The sequence below is a fragment of the Ailuropoda melanoleuca genome, chromosome 4 (assembly GCF_002007445.2).
Source record: "Ailuropoda melanoleuca isolate Jingjing chromosome 4, ASM200744v2, whole genome shotgun sequence".
In the NCBI taxonomy this organism is placed as follows: domain Eukaryota; kingdom Metazoa; phylum Chordata; class Mammalia; order Carnivora; family Ursidae; genus Ailuropoda; species Ailuropoda melanoleuca.
The window spans coordinates 52,487,074-52,506,249 of NC_048221.1; the positions used below are offsets into that span (position 1 = coordinate 52,487,074).

General features: G+C 56.9%; 1 protein-coding gene across 1 annotated transcript in view; it reads right to left on the bottom strand.

Moving 5' to 3' along the window:
- Positions 1 to 19,176, bottom strand: part of PLXND1 (plexin D1) — a gene marked incomplete at its 5' end in the record, with an annotated part of 54,915 nt that overhangs the window by 26,010 nt on the left and 9,729 nt on the right. Inside the window, 7 exons of the mRNA XM_034657254.1 lie at positions 4,892 to 4,994; positions 5,381 to 5,489; positions 5,640 to 5,817; positions 7,241 to 7,370; positions 7,466 to 7,566; positions 7,819 to 7,950; positions 10,652 to 10,828. Coding sequence (XP_034513145.1) covers positions 4,892 to 4,994; positions 5,381 to 5,489; positions 5,640 to 5,817; positions 7,241 to 7,370; positions 7,466 to 7,566; positions 7,819 to 7,950; positions 10,652 to 10,828 — 930 coding nt within the window. The remainder of the gene's footprint in view (positions 1 to 4,891; positions 4,995 to 5,380; positions 5,490 to 5,639; positions 5,818 to 7,240; positions 7,371 to 7,465; positions 7,567 to 7,818; positions 7,951 to 10,651; positions 10,829 to 19,176) is intronic.

The window sequence follows — 19,176 nt, forward strand, 5'->3', positions numbered from 1 at the left end:
GTGGGCCATGTCCTGTCTCCTCACACTCCAAGGCCGACCACTGAAAGCCAGAGACAGGAGACTGGAGACCCTGCAGCAATCACGCCATACCAAGGCCTGACCACTCTCCAGCCGAGCGCTTCCTGCCCAAGTCTGGCTGAGGACAGATCTGGAAACACAGTGATCCAGGTGTGTCCACCTCGAGGTCACCCAAATAGGGCAAAGGCCTCTGGGGATAGAATTTGGAGGCCTCCCTGGCTTCTTTTCCCCTTACTGTTAATCAGACAGGGAGCTCCTCAAGGGGTACGTCAGGCACGCAGCATAACACTGGGCCTTGAGGGGAGCCCAGTGAAGATGGCCGTGCCAGGATCAGCGCTAGCCTCTAGCGCACACCGCCCTCCCTGCGCTTCTGGATGGTTCTGAGCACGCCGCGCCCTATTCATTCACCAAATCCTAACTCCCAACAGCCCTGCGAGGTAGGTACAGTCATCACGCCCATTTTACAGACTATGCAATCAGGGCACAGAGAAGCAGAGCAGTCTGCCCAAGATGGAAGGGGCGGCACCAGAGGCCTCCTAGTTGTCCCGACTATTTGCTGAGCACCAGGCCAGAACCCTCGCCCAGACCGGTCAGTTTCCCCGGGAGCGGCGCCTGGCGTGGGCCGCCGAGGCCTTGGCTGAAGCAGCGGCACGGCCAGGCCCGGGTGAGGCCTCCTGAGCTGACCATTCTGCGGGGCTGGGAGGGAGGAGCTTATGTCCGGCTCAGTGCGAGCACACACAAATCTCTGTCCCTCCGAGCTGCTGTCTGGCGTGGTCTCGTGTGTAAACCCCATGGAATTTCAGAGAATGGAACCCACATGTTTGCAATCAGTTTTCATGGCTGCTGCCAGTTCTGCCTTGCAACTGGCCGGGGCTCTGTGCTCTGTCCTCCCAGCTCCACCCCACCAGTGGGTAGGTGGCTGACAGGAGGGGCTGGGGGGTGAGGGTCAGAGCAGGGGAGCTTCTACAGGAGGTCCTCCAGAGGGAATGACATGGGACCACCCCTGAGGGCCCCCCATTCTCCTTGATCCCTATCTATGATCCCCTGGCCACTGGATGCTTGTACCCATTCTAAGGAGTGGAACCAAGGCTAAGGGTCCTGGCACACTTTTGCCCTCCTTCTGTACCTCCCCCCCCAGAGTTGGCTAACCCTCCATGGGGCCAGCTAGAGCATCTGCTGCTAGCCTCCAGCCCCCACCATCTGCCTCCAAGTCTGGCTTGGCCTTTGGGGAACTTCCCCCACAGGCTTGTGGTTTGGGAAGACTGACTCCACTCCCTAGCCCCAGGGACAGGCGGGTGTCCCGGGCCTGCCCTGGCCTCAGCAATTGGTTCAGGGAGCATAAGTGACCCTAGTTCAGCCAGTGAAAGTCAGCTACAGGACTTCTGTAGAACCAATAGGAGAGAGAAGCTCTTTTGTTTTCTGGGGCTGCCAGGAAATCAGGAGGCTGCCTGGAGCTGCTGAGGCCGACTTGGCGACCAAAAGGAGAGGGCCGCCTGAGCATGGAGCCCACCCAGAGACGCAGGGGGCCCCAACAACATGGTGGGAACCCCTGGATCCAGCCATACCTGAAGGTGATGCACCCCCCAGACTTCACACTCGCAAGTCAATTAATTCTGCTGGGGCAAGGCCAGCTTGAATGAGGGTTTCCCTACATGTAACCAAAGGACAGGGGCCTCCCTGTCCCATCCCAAGCCAAGCCATGGACACCTCAGAAAGAGGCTGAGTGGCTTCTCCCCTTTGCTGGAGTGCCACGCGGGACACAGCCTGCTGGTTCAGGAAACCAGGGCCAATTGCCCCCACTCCAGCAGAGCTGAGAAGATGGGACACCAGGAATGAGGACACATGCTGGGTCAGCCGTGCTAGGAGCCACTATCAACCCCAATGGGAGCCCAGTGTGTGCTGGTTCACAGAGGGCATCACCTGTCCCCACACTGGCACTCACAGACTCTTTCTCAGTGTCTCCCATGTTCAAGGGTCAAGAACTGGTGTCCTAATACGTGGCTGGCCCAGGGGCCCTGAATCCACCACAGCAGATCCCTTCCTACTTTTCTGTACCCTCACAGCCCCCTAAGCTGTCCCCTTCTCCTACTAAACCACTCTTCCCACTGGCTCCCACGCCATCGAGGGGGCCTGCCCTCCCATCTCTTCTCCCCTCCTCTACTTTCTCCTTCTGGGACCCACTAGGGAATGGGAAAGTAACAGGAGACTCAGCCCCAAGCACCGCCCCAGTGACACCTCCCCGGCCTAGCCCAAGCCCTACTGTCTCCTCCCAGCGCTCGAGGGGCGTGGGCAGATGTGCAAACCTCCCCTGCCCACCCCCTGACCAGGAGCATGGCGCCCACATGGCTAACTGAGATGTAATTAAGTGCCAACTTAAGTATCAGTCAGAGCCTTCTGCAGGCCTGGGGAGGGGGCTGCCTCTTCTCTTGTGAGATTATCATAATCCTCTAAGACAGGCCCTCCCTGGGCTCCCCACCGTGGTTCCTGGCCCCCAGAGCTGCAGACCTAGGGGAGACGGTTTATAGGATGCTACCACAGAAACAGGTCCAGGCTGGTGAGCTCCTATGCACCCGTCAGGACCCTGCACAGAGGGCCCCTTCCCAGAGAAGGGCTCCCTGGCCGACCTAGCAAAGCGGACACTGTTTTAGCGAGTCCCTACTACGGGCCCTACATGGGCTAGTGTTCACGGGTGCGGTTCCAGATTCCCAGCATAGCGAAGCAAGGCCATTTTATAGCGGAAAATGTATGATTTTACAGGAAGCAAGTAAAATAGGCGATGGGGAAACAGGCACAGAGAGGTTCAGTAGCTTGCCCAGGATCACACAGCCACAAGTCACACCTCAGGCTCTTGACTCATGATGGGGAGGGCAGAACTGTGTCTAACTGGCTTCTTTCCCAGTGCTCGTGCAGACTCAGGCCTACAAAGGGTACCCAATCAATGCTGAATGAACCGTGTTGAGGCTGGGTCCTCCTCACCCCACCATCCCTGTAGGTTAGAGCACAGGACTCAGGCTGACAACACAGATGCTTTACGTTCACATTCACCAAGTCCCTACTATGTACCGAGCCCTGGGCTGGGGGCTGGAAGATGTGGACCCCAAACGAGAACAGGAGTCCTGGTTGGCCCAGACTGGAAACCTGGCGTCCAATGCAGAGGCCTGGGGATCTCCCCTAAGGTTTGGCCACAGAGACTCCCCTGGGGCTCTCCCAGTGCCAGAAGCCCCATGTTACTGTGTCAGTCCTTTGACCTAAGCTCCCAGATGACTCTTCTTCAAAGCAGTTCTGAGGCTCAGGCAGGAGGTGCAGAGACCAGAGGATTCCAGGTGAGGGTCACGGAGCACCCCCTTAGCACCTGCACACTGATCTCTGCACCTACTTGGAGGATTCCTGATGAAATTCTCCGAGCCCAGAGCCACGAGGCTGGGGCTTCAGATGCTCTGGGGACTGAGGCTGCTTCCCTGGGACGCATGCCCAGGGTGACCTCCTCTGATTAGGAACCAGGGCCCCCAGGACCATATTGGCTACCTCAATCGTACCATCTGGAAAATGGGCAGGAACATCCCTTTCCTGGAGAGAGGAGCCTCAGGCAGGGACTTGGTGCCTTACCCTGACCCATCACGGCTCTAAAACAAGACAGAGGTCTAAGAGGGGATAAGCTCTGGTCTCAGAACCCCGGCACCCCCACCCCCACCCCTGCCTCAGTCTAGCCATCCCACCTGGCTGAGCATGACGGCCCAAGCCAAAGCCTCAGGAATCCCATTTGGTCATCCTTGGCCCAAGGCTGGGGTGGCCCTAGAAGCTTTTTGGGCAAAGGCAGGAGGCCACCCTGTGAGTGAACACACCGCAGAAACCAACCAGCCACAAGGTATGTGGCATTTTCATTTGTATTTCTCCCTGTCCCCCAACGCTCCCCACTAAGCCCACCCCAGGGTAATTGATTCCATCCAGCCATTCCAGAGCACCCGGGAGGCCTGGGTCCTGGCCAGCTGTAGAGCTCGAGGGACCAACAGAAGCAACCGGACCTGGCAGCATGTGGTTCCTGAGGCCAGCTCACCTCCTATGTCCAAGGAATCACCTGCCCCGGGGTCCCTGGCGCCCATCGGGAGACCAAGGTGAGGGCCTTTCAGCCCAGTTCCTGATCTGGGGAAGGCAGGAGAACATGGGCTCCAAGCCAGAGGGGCTTGGATTCAAGGTCCCAGCCTGGTACTTCCTGGACTCAGGGACAACTGCCCTGATCCCACAGGGCTGTTGAAAATGTTACAGGTAAAATCAAAAACTAGCCAGTATTGGGGTGCCTGGGTGGCTCAGTTTAGCGTCTGCCTTCAGCTCAGGTCATGATCTCAGGGTCCTAGGATCAAGCCCCATGTTGGGCTCCGTGCTCAGGAAGGAGTCAGCTTGTCCCTCCCCCTCTGCCCTCCACCCCCACTTGTGCTCCTTCTCTCTCTCTTCTCAAATAAATAAAATCTTAAAAAAAAAATGCAAAAACTAGCCAGTATAGCAAAATGTGCAGAAAGGGGGCCTCCTACTGCAGGTGGGAGTTTAAACTGGCTCAGGCTTTCTAGAGGTAGTTGAGTTAAAGGTGTAAAAATATGGCCATGCTTTCATCCCCAAAGTGCCTAGAACTGGTCTCCGGGGAATAATCAAGGATGCACACCATGCCCTGGCTACATTAGAACACAAGAAAGAGATGGGAAGCGATCAGTGTATCCAACAACAGGGGATTGTTAAATGTGTTGTTATGTGATGAGCCCAGCGCAGCTGCTAGATCTGGTGCCCGGAAGAAAATATAATGACATGGAAATGTTCTCAACATATTAAAAAAAAAAAAAAGTAATGAAAGTGGCAGAGGGCATCCCCCCCAGGCCTAACTTACCGTGGGATTTGGCGAGGCTTCACACCGTGACTGGTTTGAGACGCAGGCATGCTGCTGGGAGCACCAGAAACAACGCCACTGCGCCGAGAGGCAGCTGGTGCAGCTGCAAGACAAGGGCCCCGCAGACGTTCAGCTCCCCCGACTCACTTCACCCCTGCCCCCAGAAACTGGGACCCAAGAGGCGGATCCCAACGCAGCGGGGGGAAGAAGCTCTTTTGCATCTGTAAGATAGTGAGCTCCCTGCTACGAGAGGGATGCAAGGAGGGAAGAGACAAGCAGGGCCCTTAGGAGATGGAAGTAAGTGTAGTGAAAGCACGTCTCTCTGCCCCCACAGCCTGAGCGCTCACGGCAGCCAGGCAAGGGTTTGCAGCACAGTAACCGAGCCTGCCTCTAGGACACCACGGTTTGCCTTCCAAGCGCCTTCCTGAGAGCAAGGACCCTTCCGCACCGCCCCGCCCGCACCCCAAGGCAAGCGCCTGACCCACTCACGCTGTGCGGGGATACACTTGTCCCACGCGGCTGCAGTTGTAGACGGTGAAATTGGCCCTGACGATGCTCCGCCCGTTGACCCTCACAGACATCTCAACAATCACATGATCTAGAATGGCCCGGGGGAACCAGGGAGAGAAGGACAAAGGGGTCAGGGGTCTCCAGCGACCTCGGAGGCTGTGATATCAGGAACCCCGTGCCTGACATTCCACCACTCCACCTCTTCAGGGCTGTACTCACCGCCCAGTGAGGCGCTTACCCTGGTGGGGCGGGAACGGCGGGAACTGGTCCCTCGGCAGGAGGTTGCAGTAGGCGATCTGGTGGCCAAAGGCAGGGCCTGGGACCCGGGCCACGGTGTGGATGTTGTTCCCATAGTCACAGGCCATCTCCATGCCGCTGAGGCTGGGCAGGCTGCCCGAGATCTGCAGGATCATGCCCTGCGGGGCCAGGGCCCCTCAGCTGGGGGAGTGGGGAGCAGGCCCTTCCTTTCACGGCCCCGCCCCCACCCTAACAACCCTGGGAGAAGGGGGGACAGGTGGCGGAGACTCCAGGCCAGAGGGCTATATCCTACCTGGGGCTCTCTAGGCCTCAGTTTCCCCAGCTGCACAATGAAATGGACCACCTGACAGCAGTCGAGTCCCTGTGACTTCTCTGACCCCTTCCCCTGAGAGTCTCTCAAATCTACCAACCAGTTCTCACCGCAGGGCAATTTCCTTTGCCCAGAACACTTTTCCCAGAGACTCACCTGACTCACCTACTTCATATCTTTGCTCAAAGGCAACATTTGCAGCACAAGGCCAGCTCCAACCTGGTCTAAAATGTCAACGATCCCCCCACCCATTCTCTGCCCCTCTCTCTTCTGCTTCCGTTTTCCCCATCGTACTTTCACTGTCTTGGCAGTCTATCTTGCCTATTCCCTCACCCCCCACAAGCATGTCAGCCGCTCAAGGGCCAGGGCTTTGTCCGCCTCGTTCAGTGCTGTGTCCCCAGAATCTAGAACTGCACTTAGCACATAGTAGGTGCTCAATAATACATTTGATGAATGAATGAATGATCGGACGAACTTTGCCCAGTCTGACTGATGAGATAAAGCGTGTGAAGGACTCTGTGATATATAATAATGGGGAGAGGGGTGCAGAGGAGTCCCAGGCCCCCTCTGGCCCTTTAGAACCATCATCTCCCTCTATTGATGGATGAGGATACCCAGCCTCGGAGGAGTCACTGAGGGCAGGGGTCGGTGGGACCCAGGCCTGTCTGTCCCTCAGCCCCTGTCCCCATTAAGCCTGCTATGGGCAGGGAGGGGGTGTGGCAGCTCCAGGCCTCCCTGGGAAAAGGCAAGGCAGGGAGTCAATTGCCTCCACAGGGCAGATTCATCTGAGAACAAGAAACAGTGGCCTGGCACTTGGTGGCCCCTCTGCCCCCTCCCTGTACTGGGGCTGAGAAGAGATGGGGCTTAGGGACTCACTCTCCTTCTACCCTCCAACTTGCGCCTTCCCTCCTGAGACTCCAAAGCCCGCCTCCCCTAATTCAAATCCCAGCTCCCCTAATCCCTAGCTGTACGACCATGAGCAAGGCACTTTACGTCTCTGCGCCTCCATTTCCTCATCTGTAAAATGGGGGTGTTAAGAGAGTCTACTTCATAGAGCTGTGTGAGGCCTAACAGAGGCGAACACCATGTGCAGAGCAAGTGTTGGCACTTCGTGAGTGCTCAGCAAAGCCCAGCCATTCTCATTATTGGCCTCTGGGTCCATGGGCCCCCATGGCAGGAGTCTCTACCTCTCGGGGCTTGGGGGCCAGGTGAAGGGCGGCTTCCCGCCCCGTGTCGCCCCCAAGCTGAGAGCTGGCACTCCCGTGACTCACTGGGTACTCCTGGTACACGTCGATCTCCGCAGGCAGGACAGTCATGGCGGGACAGCGGCCGGGGCCCTCGCTGGCACTGGTCCAGAAATGCCGCTGGTCAGAGTTGGCACAGTCCTGCTGCAGGGTGCACCTGGAGCGGCAGGGCACAGGTCAGGCCCTCGGTGGGCTCCTCCCCCCGCCCCCCCGCGGCCACCCGGGCCCAGCCTCTGCCCCAGGGAGCCTCACCGTGTCTCCAGGGCACACCAGCCACAGTAGGCATCCGCGGCACCCACGCAGTCCCCGCAGGTGGTGTGCACAGCACAGGCAGCGACTTTCACCCTGGCCATCTGGAGGCAGAGATGAGGGCCCAGCTCCATGGGGAAGCAGCCATGGCCAGGGCCCTGAGATGCTGGGGAAACTGAGGCTATAACAGGGGGTGTGTGGGGAAACAGGGCTTCCCCGCAGAGGTGATGACCACACTGGGAAGGGAAGGGCTAGCCGACAAAGGGGACGGGGAAGGAAGGTGCTCCTGCTGGGAGGAAGAGAGGAAGAATGCTCGCATATCTGGGAACCCTGTCAGGCCTGGGCTATGGCCTTACCTGGTGTGATGTCATCAGATACAGGTAACCAGGGTCTGCTGGGTCAAACTGCATGACGTGGTGCACGGGCTCCCCGTAGGCCACTGTCACCACCCGCCGGCTCACCACCTGCATGCTCTCATTCAGGTTGATCTGGGGGGGGAGGTTCGGGGCGTCAGGGTGATGGTGTGCCAGGGCGGTGCCCACGGCGGGGGACGGGCGCCTGCAGGTGGGGCCCCGACCAGGCCGGGTGTCTCAGCCTCGTCCTATTTCCGGCCTTCCAGGACCAGTGGGCAATCACGGACATGTAAGGGAGGGCAGTGGGTTCAGCCTCCACACTTGTGCCTCTGCTGGGGCCCCACCAGGAACTCCCTCCCTGACTGATCTTCCCCAACACATCCCACCGTGTGAATACATATAGACTTTACAGTTTACAAGAGATTCTCTGGGAGGCTGGCTGACATCCTGCCTAAGAGCAGGGACGTGGGTTTGAATTCTGACTTTGACATCTGCAAGCTGTACAAACGTACAAGTTGTCACTCCCCCTCTCAGACCCTCAGCTTCCTGACCTAATGGGACTCGTGATCGCTCCTGCCCCTCAGGACCATGGTGAGCGCACACGGAGAAGGTGCCTTGAAAGCACTCATGGGGCTACACTTCTCAGGCCTCCCCTCTTGCGCCCATTTCACAGATGAGGAGACTGAGGCCCAGAGAGGCTACAGACTTGGTGAGAGTCATGAAATAAAGATATTTCAGGGTCACAATGCAAGCCCAGGCCTGTCTGACCCCACCGTCCAGGGATGAGGTGAGGGGGTGGGGTCCAGGGTCCTGGCAGGAGGAAGACCAGACTAGCTGAGGCCTGGAAGCTCCGCTGGCTCTGAGAGCCCCTCTGCATGTCCTTCTGAGAACAGACAATGCCCACCAGGGCTCCATCAAACCTTGTTCCTTTTCGGCCGGCCCCTCACACTGCCAGCATGCTGCCTTGTTGGAGGCCCCGCCAGGCCCTGAGTCGGGACCAGTGGTCTAGAAGCCTCTCTGGGCCAGCTGCCAGGGACCTCCTACTGCCTGGCCCTTCTCTGTGGGCTCCTAACTTTTGCTAACTTTTCAGAGCTCCCTCCCGCTTATAGAATAAACTGGTTCTGGCATTCAAGGCTCTGACAACCAACCCCAGCTTACTCCACCAGGCTCATTTTCACCCCCTCAACCCAACTCAGGCATTCCAGCTTCCAGGCCTTAGAGCACGCTGTGCTCCCTGCTGGAGTATTTCTCTTCCTCTCCCTTCAGTGAAGATCTGTCCTCCTGGTACCCTCTAGAAGAGCTTCTCAAAGGCCCTCCTCACACCAAATTGGAATTACTCTCTTCCCAGGCTCCCGCAGGCTGGCCTCCAGCCCCTGAGACGTCGCCCATCCCAGGTGGCCTCTTGGTGGAGTCTGCCCAGGCAGCCTGGCCGCTGCTCGGTCTCCGACCTTCCCTTGCCCTCAGGCACCCAGCAGACACTCGGCTTATTTCCACTCCTTCAAACATCTATTGAGCACCTACTGTGCTCCAGAGCCTGGGCTGGGTGCTGTAATCTAAGCCCCGAGCAGGGAAGGGCTGGTGGGAGAAGACAGTGCACAGAGCAGGGTGGTAGGTAAAGAGGTCTGGGTTGAGGGGTCATGTGGGCTCCTGGTCAGCTCCTGGCCCTGAATTCAACCCCAGCTCTCACTGTGTGACTTTGAGGCAGTCACTTCCCCCCTCTGAGGCTTAGCGTTCTCCTCTGTGAAATGGGAATCCTGGTGCTACTTCCTTCACAGGGGACAGCAGACTCTGACCACAGTCTGGGATGGTCCAGCTCATTTCCCCCATGAAAGATGAGGAAACTGAGCCTCGGGGTGAGAAGCAACCACCCCCAGGTCACACAGGCCCACACAGCTGGGGCCAGCAGAGCCAGGATCTAAATCTAAGTATCTGATCCCAAAACATGAGTCCCACTGTGTAAGGACCCTCAGTGGGGCTTCAAAGGCTGAGAAGGATGTCTCCACCCCCTCCCTGCTCCCACACCTGGCACCTTCCCCACCACTGCTAGCGGGCCAGCTAGGGTCCCGGGGCCAGGCGACCAGGGCTCCAAGCCCCAGTCCACACCCCAGCCCGTGGCGTCCACCTGGGTAGCTGAGGGAATTGAGTTATCGGATCTGAGTCAATTAGGCCAGGGCCTGGTACGCACTGGAGCTGTGCCAGGCAGCTGACTTTCCTGACAGGCAGGGGACAGGAGGTGGCAAGGAGGAAGCTGGCCCAGGCCCTGGAAAGTCCTTCCTACCCCGTGGTGGTGAGATTCCTCTCACCTCTCCCAGCTCCAGGAATCATTACCTCTAGAAACCAGTCATCTTGGTTGGGGGGGGCGGGCGGGTAGGGGAAGAAATGGCAATGAGAGCCCCTACTTGCCAGGCTGTGGCCTTCCCCTGTCAAAGCCCGAAAGTCTCAAGAGGTAGGGCTTACAACCCTCCACAGATGTGGAAACTGAGGCCTAGAGAGAGGAAAGTGCCTTGTCCAAGGTCAAGTAGCCAGCAAGTGGCAGAGCTCAGAGACTTGAAGAGAGATCCCTCTGCTTCAAAGCCGAGTCCTAGAGACACAAGAGAAGGGCCCTCTCTCAGGCCTGGTTTCCCTCCTCAGCAGGACAGGGCACTTCTTATTATGAGCACGAGGAGAAGAAATGGATGTGAAAAATGCTTTGTAAACTGTAAGGTGCTAGGCAAACCGGAGAGAATGAAGGCTAATATCGGGCCCTTAGAGGCCATGTTTACAGCCTCCCTAGACTCAGCCTCCCCTCACCTCCTCCACCCCCTCAGCCTCGCCAGCCCTGACGCCCCAGCCCTACCTTGAGCAGCCGCCCACTCACTGTACCCAGGAAGACCACTGTGTAGTTGCTGACAGTGGCCACGGCCACAGAGGAGAGGCCCGGGGCTCGGAACACAGGTGTGGCCTTCAGGGGCTGCAGGATGGACAGCGGGTGCTGTAGGTGGGCAGCCCCACAGTCCAGTTGCTCTGGCTGCAGCTGGAAAAGAAGCAGGACGTCAGACCTTGGCTCGAGAACCTTCTTTGGGTCCCTGCCCACACTGTAGGTCAGGCCTCAGCATCAGAGCTTTAAAGTCCTGCTGCTGCTCTGCTGCTTTCGATGTGCAGGTCTGGGCTGAGGCCCAAACACAAGCAGGACCCTATCCCTGACCGTAGACTGACCCCTGGCCTCAGCGTGCTTCACAGAGCTGGCCCGAGAAGACGACGTTTCAGGTAGGCAGGAACTGTACAGGAAAAGTTATGTGATGGAGGCAAGAAGAGCTGGCAGTGGGACAAGGTCAGGCAGGAGGCCACTGAGGTGAGGACAGGGTGAGGCCTACACACCCTCCCAGACTTGGAGCTGCCCCTCATGGCTGGTCACGGCCGGGCAGAGCAGAAGAGCCCAAACCAGGCCACCGGAGGCCATCCTCCACTTCAGCTTTCCTGCTGCTACCGGAGAGCTGTCCCTCCTGCCTTGGTTGGGTCTCCACAGCAACCAGGGGGTTTCCACCTCCCGGGCCCCCGCTCTGACCCCAGCACCACCACCCAAATTCCCAGCAGCTTATCAGACCCCAGACTGAGGCCTCCCCAAACCGAGGCCTCCCTTTCTCCCACAAGCACACATCCCCCTCACCTGCCCACACTACAGACGGGCAAACCAAGGCAACGCATGTCCAAACGCAAAACCCCGCCATCCACATCGGCCCAGGCCACCCCAAGTGGCGAATCAGTTCCACCACACGGAGTGAGGCAAATGGAGTTAGTGACTCCAGCCCCCAACCATTCCCTGGACTTGTTCCTGCCCTTCCCGGGGTCTTGTGGGTCTTGTTGCTCCTTCCAAAGGTTCCTTCTGCATTTTGCATAGAAATGCAAAACTGGCCTCCAGGAAGCACCTTTGAAAAGATAATCGTGCAAATCCACAAGGATGCAGACCCAAGGATGGTTTCAAAGAGTGGGGGGCGGGGGGCCGGACACACAACCTCAAGGTCCTGCAGGATTGAGCATGGAGATAACGGCCATTGTCCAGGAGGGCCGTCCCCACCCCTGAGTGACACCACAAATCCTTAGGGATCGAGACACAAAGATATCTGCCTGAGATAAGTCACAGGACGTCGTAAGGCCATTTTGGTAAAGCTGGCACATCCATAATGAGGTAACAGTCACGACAGCAAACATAACAACAGGCTGTGTTTGGGGCCCCTCGTGGCTCAGTTGGTCATGTGTCTGCCTTCAGCTCAGGTTATGATCTCAGGGTCCCGGGATCGAGTCCCACGTCAGGCTCCCTGCTCAGTGGGGGGTCTGCTTCTCCCGTTCCCTCTGTGTGTACTCTCTCTCCCTCGCTCTCAAATAAATAAATAAAATCTTAAAAACAAAACAAAACATAACAGGCTGCGTTTAGTGAGAACTGACATTGTACCAGGCCTGGGCATCAACTCTCTACATCCTGGCAGCCCTATGAAGTCCCATGTCACAGATGGGGAAACTGCGGCTCAGAGGGGAAGGGGCCTGCTCTGGATCACCAGTTGTAGTGTCACGCCTCTGTGACTGAAACTGGCAGAAGATTTGAGCCCCACCTCGGCCCCCTGGGTGCTGGGACGTGGGCAGCGGAGGCTCTGAGCAGGGACTCCGAAGGTCACCAGAATGTCGCATCCGAACCGGCTTTAGGGTGCAGCCTTAGAGCCTTTTGGTTGTTGTTGTTATTGTTGTTGTTGTTTTTTAATTTCTCATTTGTGGGGCGCCTGGATGGCACAGCGGTTAAGCGTCTGCCTTCGGCTCAGGGCGTGATCCCGGCGTTATGGGATCGAGCCCCACATCAGGCTCTTCCTCTATGAGCCTGCTTCTTCCTCTCCCACTCTCCCTGCTTGTGTTCCCTCTCTCGCTGGCTGTCTCTATCTCTTTCGAATAAAGAAATTAAAAAATCTTAAAAAAAAAAATTTTCTCATTCGTGGTTTTTGCAGGCCTAAGCCAAAGACGATGTGCGCGTATGGGGTTTGCTCAAAAGCTCAGCTAGTTTTCAAAACCAAACAAAAAATACCAGGTGTGCCCGTCCTTGGGCAAATAAACACAGTGTCAGGCCCCACAGGCTTCTAGGTGAGGCCTGTATCCCAGAGTGTCCCCAGGGGGCCAGGCCCCGGGCCCAGGGGTGGGGTGGGGCTGGGGCCACCCCTGGGCCAGAACCCACGGGTGGGTGGTCTTCCACAGGATGGCCGGGGGTGACTGGGCAAGTGACCTCGCTTCTCTGAGCCTCAGTTTCTTTAACTATAAGTAGGCGTGTCTCTAGCTCTCCCGTCACAAGAAGGGGATGAGATCATTCATTGGGAAGCGCCTGCACTGTGCCGAAATGCTCCAGAAGTGTTGGCTGACACCACTGCCATTTCAGATAGGACTGTCACTCAAATATTATGAAGTGGAATTTGGAACAAATCATGCCTACCTCTAAAGCTTTCCAGCTGGACTGCCCAGGAGCCCCTTAAGGCAGCCTCTCAGCCGGGAGGCTTTCCTAGTCCCTCTTTTCTGGGCCCATGCTGACCTCGACATGTCCCCCTGAACACATTTGCCAAGTGAGCCATGTAAAAATGCAAAGGGGGCGCCTGGGTGGTTTAGTGGGTTAAACATCTGCCTTTGGCTCAGGTCATGATCTCAGGGTCCTGGGATCGAGTCCCACATCAGGGCTCCCTGCTCAGTGGGGAGCCTGCTTCTCCCTCTCCCTCTGTCCCTCCCCCCACTGGTGTGTGCGTGCTCTCTCTCTCTCTCAAATAAATAAATAAAATCTTAGATAAATAAATAAATAAAAATGCAAATAGGCCTCCCGGGCTTGATAACCTCTGATGGTTTACACAACACTCAGAATAAACACTGAATCCTATATCCTCCCATCAGGGGCTCTGAGCCCTTCTAAACCCATCCCATACCCTCCTCACCCACACTCTTCCACTCCAGCCACAGGAGCCTTGTTTCTGTTCCTCAAACACTGGGCACTGCCTCAGGGCCTTTGCTCATGCTGTTCCCGCTGCCTGGAGTGTCATTCCCCAGACCACCACATAATTGGCTCCCTCTTGTCCTGCAGCTTCAGACCTACCCTGCCTGACTTCATTCTGTGTGTGCCCGAGGTGGGGGACAGCTGTGGAAAGGGGGTGCGGGACCATGTCCCCCAGCAGCCTCTACTGGTCTCGGGCCCGCCCCTCAGCCATCCTGCAGTTGCAGGGAAGAGGTGAGGGGGGCTCTGTCAGCAAGTAGGCAGGAGAGTGGGCACTTGGGCCCGAGGCCTGCCATGAGGGAAGCTTCTCCTAGGGGTTACATAACTTTTCTTTACTGAATATGGATTACTTGCATCATGAAATAATAAGCTGTTTTAAAATTAAAATTGTAAACCCTTGCCTGGAGGACATGATTTTCCTCCTTGAGCTCTGGGGAGGGGGAGGGGAGGGAAGACCCAGGAGGCCCCAGATGACACCCTTAGGGTTTTCTCCCCTGGGCCCCGCAATGGGAGACCCCAGCCAGCCAGGAAAAGCCGGACAAGGCACCCAGATGAGGGTGACTTGTGGGCCGGGTGGTAGAGAGGATGAGGCAGGAACACGCCGGGAATCCAGCTCTCGCCCGCCCGCCCTGACGTTCACAAGCCATTAATTCTGTACCGAAGGAATTTTCTAAAAAGCCTTTCCTCCAACCTTTTTTTTTCTTATCCTAAAAATAAAATCTAAAAAAAAAATTTTAAAGGAGAAGTAAGCCCCTGTCAGCTGCCCTGGACGATCTGTGCTCTGAGGGGGAAGCTTGTTCTGGACTGCCAGGGGAAATCACAGGGCTGCGGAAGCCGGACCGTGTCCACCGGCCACCCAACAGCTGGGGGAGGTGGCGGCAGTCCTGGGACAGGGGGACAGTGCCCTTGGGGACAGGGCTGCCCTCCCAAGTGTGGCCTCCGCCAAACTTGATCTCCAGGGGCAGTTAGCTCCTCGGGCCCAAAATACCACCCTGACCTCGGACACTGCCTGAAATTCCTCCCTCAGCACCGGCGTTCCTTCAAGTCTCACTTTCCGGAGTTCTTTCAAAACACAAATTCCCCTGGGAGCAGAGGGGGGCTGGCCTCTCCCAGCACCCCCTCCAATCCAGGAGAGCCACCTTTCTAAGCACAAAACTGGTTAACTCCTCCCTGGCGTCAGACCCGTCTCCAGCTCCCGGCTGTCTTCAGGATCGGGCCTGGCATTCAAGGCCTTTGTGATCTGGTTCCAGCCGCTCAGGCTTCAAGTCTTGCTTTTTTTGACTCTGTCCCACCGTATGCTCTGACCACACCAACCTCTGCAATTTCTCAAATGTGGCCACACCTTCCACCAGGCTCCTGACCCTTCATAATGTTGCTGCCTCAGCAGCTAATGCCCTTCCCACACCTCTGAGCCCTCATACTTCCCCTGGCCCATCAGTCCCCCTTGTCTTGACCCATGCTAGTCCCTTTGCCAGACATGCCCAGGGAGCAAGTTTTTCACCAGCTTTCAAGATGTGACTTAGAAAAAAATCTCCCCTCTTCTGGACAGCACTGTGCTGGTTACCACTTTCATTTATCATGGTTGAATAAACATGAGCTTCTCCAGGGTGGAGACTGCGCTCTAGGGTGAATGTTTACCAAAGAAATGAGACTAATTTTGACTAAAGTGCGATTGACTATATTCAGCTGCTTCTTTTCCCAACAGAGAGTGAGAACAACCCTGCCATGCTGGGTGCTGGAGAACCAGAGCAACATTCAGGCCAACTGTATGCCTACTGTGTGTATGGCAACATAGGGGAGTCAGGTGTTCAGGCCCATGAAGCACCTGGCTGCTACTTTTGGTTCCTCTAAGAACCTCAGTGTATCCCTCTCTGAAATGGGATGAGCAATAACTGGTCTCAGCTTTTTTCTGAGAGCGGGACACGCCCTCTCTCTAGCTAGCTGCCTCCTGGGGCCAAAGCTCAGCTCTGCCCACTTTCCCATTAAAACTCTGACATATTGATTTCACTACCAACTGTAATTGTGCTGCCTTTCTCTCCCCAGGAAGCCGGCTGGAGCAGGAGCTTCGAGAGCCCAGTTTCTCCGGCATCTGCATCCTGCCTGCAGAGCCCACCAAACCTCAGCCCCACCGCAGGTAGCACTCCGAGGAGGGTGAGGCGTCCATGGTAGGCCAGGGGGCAGGCTGCAAGGCTCAGGGGTTCCGTCCCAGGGACAGAACACGCCGGCTGTTGGGGCTTTGTGCTCAGGAACTGAGGGCACTTTCCCACCTCAAGTGTTTGACTGTTATCGAACCGAGAACCCCGGAAAGCGAAGTTCACCCGGGAGGAGCCGGAAGCACACCACCACTTTCGGGTGTTAAAAATACACCTGGTTTGGGACTGGACTGAACCCTGTCCTCCTCACCCTCCACAGGGGCCAAAGGGAGTTTTAAAACTATAAGGCACTAAATGCAACATGGGACCCTAGAAAAGAAAAAGAACACTCATGGAGTAAAGTCTAGAGCTCATTTGAGAGCAAAGTACTGATGTTGGTTTCTTAGTTTTGACAAATGTACCGTGGGAACATTAAACTTTGGCAATAGGGAAAATGGAGGGAAGGATATGCAGGAATTCTCTGTACCATCTTCACAACTTTCCTATAAATCTAAAAGTATTCCAAAATGAAAAGCTTATTTTAAAAAAAAGCAACCACAAACCAGTCTGTGTCCCCTCTGCAGCTCAACAGCCATCAATGGATCCCTAGTGACCTCAACACAAACCCAAACTTTGCCCTCAAGGCCCTGTTCTACCTGGCCTGCCCCCTCTGGGGCTCCCCTCAAGGCCCTTCCCTGCCAATGTTTCCCTCAGTACGGACAGCCAAGGACAAGGAATTCTCCCTTAGGGACAAGCACTAGAGGAGAGGGAGCAAGCAAGGATCAGGCAGGGTGTCAGGGGGTCCGACAGGCAGTCTGCAGGAGGCCTAGACAAAGAACGACCAAACTCTACAAGACTCGTGCTTCTCACAAAGCCCAGGTGACTAGCCCTTCCCCTACCCTTCTTCAGAAGCCCTGAGGTTAAAGGGGAAGCATTCTCAAGGTGACCAGCAGGTAAGGGGGGCGGGCACTCGGGTACTCAGTCACGGTCAGGTCAGAATTTGAAGCCACGCCTGTGACTCCAAACCCAAACCCCTCCCTCCCACTTAGCAGTGCAGCTTCTCAGAAACCGCAGCTAATGGTTTATGGCTCCACTGAGCGGACACCTCCACCGACGGTAAACTGAGTCATGGAAAGAGCCATGGGGCTATTGTGCGCCCGCCCAGTGAGGAAACAGGATGGACCTGGCTCTAAGGGGCAAGTGGCAAAGGCCCCCACACCATGGAGGAAGCCACCAGCCGCCTGGGAAGGAAATACCAGCACCTCCCAGTGGGTGGTCAAGATGCTTACTTCCTGGAGGGGTAGGAGGGGAGAGAATGTGCAACTGGGCCACAGAACAACAGCCAAGAGGCCTGGCTCTGAGCCAGAGGTGAAACCAAGGTACAGAGAGGGGCAGAGGCTTCCTCAGGACACACAGCACGATAATACCCTACCTGACCCCAGGCTGCCTGAATCAGGCCGGGGGAAAACCGAGAAGTAGCAATGGACACAGCAGCCCGGGTAGACCCTTCCAGAGTTTCAAAGAGGCTGCCTCTGTTTCCCTGACCCCCTCTCTGGAGGAGGTGGGTCACACACACACACACACACACACACACACACACACACACACACCCCACCAGGGCACTGGCTTCGTCCAGGTCAGCCAAACACCATCTGGAAGGGTTGTGTGCACCAGCCAACCAGGCCATCCTGAGGACGATATGTCTGTCTAACCACAACTGGCACCCCAGGCCCTGCCACCAAGCTGGCCACAGTCTGGAGGGGCAGCCCCCGGGCTGAGGTCAGAGGCCTGACTGGATTGAAGACCCGCTATGTGCAGGCCCCGAGCAGAGCTGCCTCACAGCCACACGCTTGTTGTGTCCCCATGTTACAGACAGAGAAACTGAGGCTCCTGACGTAGCAAGTCTTGTGGCTCATTACTCACCGTGGGATGCTGCTTCCTGTCTGAGCCTCAGTCTCCGCATCTGTAAAGTGGGGGCAATAATAGCACCTTCCATACAGGGCTGCCAGAAAGGGTTCAGCTCACAGCAGCCCTCGATACTGACCCCTGCAGATGTTCAGTCGATGTTCCCCATTAGCTGGGCAGGTCACACAGGAGCCCCCCAGGACAAGCCACTCTACCACATCCACACACCCACCCTCACCCACGACCAGCGTTGGGAGCCTGGCCGAGGCCCGCTCTGCTCAGGCCTGCCTGGGAACTACTACCACAGCCGCTGACTCAAGCAGCCATTGTTTTGTTAGCTGGACATGGCCCCCCCAGACACCCAGCTCCCCCTTCTTGAAGCTGTTTCTCATTCTGGCCCAGCCTGGCCCCATTTCCAGCCCTCCCCCCTGGGGTCCCAGAGGACACAGTGTGGGATGGGCCGCCAACGACTCTTCCCTGGCTGGGGGAAGTCACTCCCTCCCGCCAGCTCCAATGGGGGCGGGGCAGCAGAGCGCTGCGGCTCCAGCCCCTCCTTTCCCTGGAACAGTTTCTGTCCCAGCCTCTTCCCCTAGAGGGGATGTGGGCCAGGAGAAGCTGAGAGCCGCAGCTGCCTCTCTCGGGCACATTTGGCCTTCCTCCTCCTGGGGCCAAGGAGCCCTGGGGACTGGAACTCACAGCCTCCTCCCCATCCCCTGGGTGCTGGCCTCTGTCCCAGAGTCATCATATAACTGATTGTGGGCACAGCGGAGGGTACAGGGCTGGCTTGGAGTCCCCAGCAAACATCTCTGCACTGGGTCCCATGTGCTGGGACATGGAGGTGGCACCAGGGTCACCTCCAGCTGCCCACATCCCAGTTCAGAAATTACCCCCAAGTCGGGAAGGGACAGCTTTAAAATAATAACAATACAGTAGTATCAACAACACAATAGTAAGTTAGCTTTGTACCCCTGCCAATTTATAAGTTGGTGCTACTTTATAGCAAGGGAAACTGAGGCACAGAGCAGTGACTTGTCCAGGGTCACACAGGCAGAATGGCCAGATACAAGCCTGAAACCTAGGCAGGCTGGCTCCAGAGTCCTTGCCCTTACCCACAGCCTCTCCGCCCAATGCTCTGCCGGGCAGAGCCAACAGCTGCTGGGAGCCTGGCTGCCTGGAGCTGGAAAGGCCCTGGGTGGCAAGCTAGGGAAACTGAGGCCCATCAAGGAGATGGCCACTTCTGGAGGGCTCATTCACTTCAAACACAGATGTTGGACAGGCCCTGAGAGGGGCATGGGGGCGGATGTGACCGCAGATCCCCATTTAGCTCCTTTCCCG